This window comes from Lolium perenne, chromosome 2 (assembly GCF_019359855.2).
Source record: "Lolium perenne isolate Kyuss_39 chromosome 2, Kyuss_2.0, whole genome shotgun sequence".
NCBI lineage: Eukaryota > Viridiplantae > Streptophyta > Magnoliopsida > Poales > Poaceae > Lolium > Lolium perenne.
Genome location: NC_067245.2, coordinates 58,888,105 through 58,891,372, shown reverse-complemented (window position 1 = coordinate 58,891,372; position 3,268 = coordinate 58,888,105). Strand labels below are relative to the sequence as shown.

Genomic DNA, 3,268 nt, shown 5'->3' with positions numbered 1-3,268 from the left:
TGAACTTGTGCTCTATCACTTTGAATTTATACTGTTATTATGCGTAAATTCCAAATATGAATCAAAGTTTAGAAGTTTTACTCGTTTTAGGTTCTGAAGAAGGATGATAACTTTCTATATAGTACAGTCTAGCATGAGTCTCTGTTCGTAGTATATTTTTTCAGACAACCAAAAAGATTTAGTATGAAACTAAATATCCGAATAATCATAAATAATGGATCGACAACATGGTGCTATATTACAGTAGAATTGTTTTGACACTAGAAAATACATTAGGTTATCTTAGGAAGTATAACACTTTATTGATCATAGTAATAAATTAACGCAGACGTTTGCCTGCTAAAAGCACCGTAAAGAACGCTAAAGTTTACAGCACACACGTGCTTACACAATATTTCGAGAAAACACTCAATTACACATACTCTGGATTTTATGAATTACCCAGGAAAATACGTAGCGTATAGTAGTATGGAGTAAGTAGTAAATTAAGGTGACGGATGTGATTAGTTATTGCTGAGAGGGGATGCGCGTGGGCAGCGCAGCACCATGGCCTCGATCGTGATCCCTGGTCCGAAGGCCAGCATCGCGCCCCACTCCGGCAGCAGCAGATTATCACTGTCCTCCTTCCGACGGCGGCGCAGCTCATCGAGCACGAAGATGATGGTGGCGCCGCTCATGTTGCCGTACTCGCGAAGCACATGCCGGCTGGCGGCCAGCTTCCCGGCGTCGAGCTTGAGCTCGTTGTCTATGTTGTCCAGGATCTGACGGCCGCCTGGGTGCACCGCCCAGAAGAGGTCGTTCCAGGAGCAGGGAGCGTCGTCGAATCCGCTGAAGGCGTCGACGAGACATTTCTCGATGTTCTGGCCTATGAGCATGGGCACCTGGATGCCGAGGTGGAAGTCGACGCCGCCGCCAGACACCTGCATCCCGAGGACATGCTCGGTCCGTGGTATGGTGGTCTGCGTGGCGGAGACCATCTCGAAGATCGGGCGCTCGCCTTCGGCGAAGGGTCCGGCGCCGACGATGATGGCGCCGGCGCCGTCGCCGAAGAGGGCGCTGCCGATGAGGTTGCCCCCGTCGGGGCCGCCGAAGCAGACGAGGGTGATCTCGGAGCAGGCGACGAGGACGCGCGCGCCATGGTTGTTCTCGGCAAGCTGCTTGGCGAGGTGCAGCGCCCTGCCGCCGCCGTAGCAGCCGTGGAGGCTGAGTATGGTGCGGCAGACGGTGGGGCGGAGGCCGAGGAGCGTGGCGAGCTGGTGGTCGAAGCTCGGGGCCTGCCATGCGGAGTAGGTGCTGAAGACGAGGTGGGTGATGTCGGTGGCCGGGCGGCCCCACTCGGCGATGGCCTTGATCGCGGCGCACTGCGCGAGCTCCGGAACGGCCGTGTCGGCCATGTCTATGCGGCTGTCGAGGGATGGCACCTGTCGGTCGAGGAACTCCGGGTGGGCAGCAAGTGATTCCTCTGTCAGGTGGAAGTGCCGTTTGTCGATGCCAGTTTTTTGGCCTGGAAGGAACAGAAACTCTCATATATTATTGTACTACCTTATTACTAGGTCTTAAATGTAACTAACATAATAAAAGATCTATATTATAAAATATATATCATTAAAAAGTTTAAATATTTTACTTTTTAATGACATAATTTTTGTAGTACTCAGTTCATAGGTCTTACGCGTATCCCGGGGTTGTAAATTTGACGATGATAATGCAACATATGTATTTCAAAATATATATCATTTGAAAGCCTAGATGTTCTACTTTCTAATGCTATAATTTTTATATTATACAAATAATATTATGTTGGCCAAATTGATAACCTAGAAATACGTGAAAGCTCTATGAACTGGGACTATAACTCATGTTATGTTAGTTAAATTAACAACCTAGACGTTGAACTTATAATCCCTAACGGAAGCAGTACTACTTGTTTCTCCATCCATACCAACGAATAAGATGTGCTCGTTTTCCGTGTTTTTTTGTTTGACTTAAAATTACTTCAAATATTTAAAAATATTGGTGTAAAATTACCATCATTAGATATTCCTTTTTAATATGAATCCAACAATACTAAATACATAAAACATAGTTGATTCTATTGCTATTTTGGGTTAAAATTCATCTTAAAATGTGTGTGCATCTTATTCATTGGAACGGAAATGCTCCCTCCGTCAAGGTTCATCTTAAAATATATCTAGACTAGATATATCTAAATTTTGATAAATCTCAAACAACCTTTCTGAAATGGAGGAAGTAGTATATATTTGGTAGAAAAACTCACTGCATGCAAAGCGATGGCACAATATATATAATTGTACTAGTTACTTATATGTTTGCTAGAAAATCTCACTGCAAGGCGCGGGACGGCACAATCAATAAATCTAGACCTCCTAGGGAAAGGTTAGGGACAAACGTGGATTCATTTGGTTGGCTGAACTTGCTTAATAATCGGGAGCAGTTTGTATTTCAGCCCAACGTGATGTGCCACGTTCGAGTCCGTAAGATTCTTTTGTAAAACTTCCCCGTATGTGTAGCGTTACTCCGGCACAATAGGCACAATATTGTATTACGCGTGTTCTTATTGTGTACTGTATGTACAAAATTAGGAAAACGTGCAGATTGTTTTGGTGCAAAAGAAATAGTTAATTAATTGATAACGTCAACAGGAATGGGGAGGGGTACGGTATATGCTTACAAATTCTCTTCATCTTCTCTTTCAGCTCAATAAGGTGGTCGCTCTTGGTGACGCGGAAGATGTTCTCGGCGAAAATGTCCTGAGGCACTACGACGCCAGTCGGGTTCGCCGTACCGATGGCGAGCATGGCCGCCGGGCCTTCGGCGTGCTGCTGCTTGCTCCGGTGGCTGTTACGCACCGCACCGTTGTCGTTGGCCATTGGCATGACCGACGGAGTTGAACACTGAAACGACGTACGTATTACTTGTGTGTGACTCCTGGATGTCAAAGGCAGCGCACCTGTGTCTAAGGGGACTGCTGGGCTCAGGATTTATAGTTCCATGCCTGACCAAACAACAACGACCCAAATAATGTCTGGCAAGTAATATCTCCATGTCTTAAATGCTTGACGCGTACGTCACTGGACAAAACCAAATATATTGATTCAACTGGTACTACTTAGATTATTTGTTTTTTTATTTTCATCAATCGTTCATTGAAATTTTGGAAGATGAGAACATCACATGTCAATGTGTTTAATTTGTTTCCGATTTTTTAGATCACCAAACGTACGATGTGCTACCACTTTGAATAAAG

The 3,268-nt window shown here is 45.1% G+C and overlaps 1 protein-coding gene across 1 annotated transcript; it reads right to left on the bottom strand.

The window, feature by feature from the left end:
• Window positions 1-277: 277 nt before the first annotated feature.
• LOC127322832 (bisdemethoxycurcumin synthase) lies at window positions 278-2,970 on the bottom strand. The gene is made up of 2 exons (XM_051351240.1): window positions 2,693-2,970; window positions 278-1,504 (listed from the first exon to the last, which is right to left on the bottom strand). Exons 1-2 carry the CDS (start codon window positions 2,895-2,897, stop codon window positions 504-506), a joined length of 1,206 nt encoding a protein of 401 aa, XP_051207200.1. The 5' UTR covers window positions 2,898-2,970; the 3' UTR covers window positions 278-503.
• Window positions 2,971-3,268: the final 298 nt, after the last annotated feature.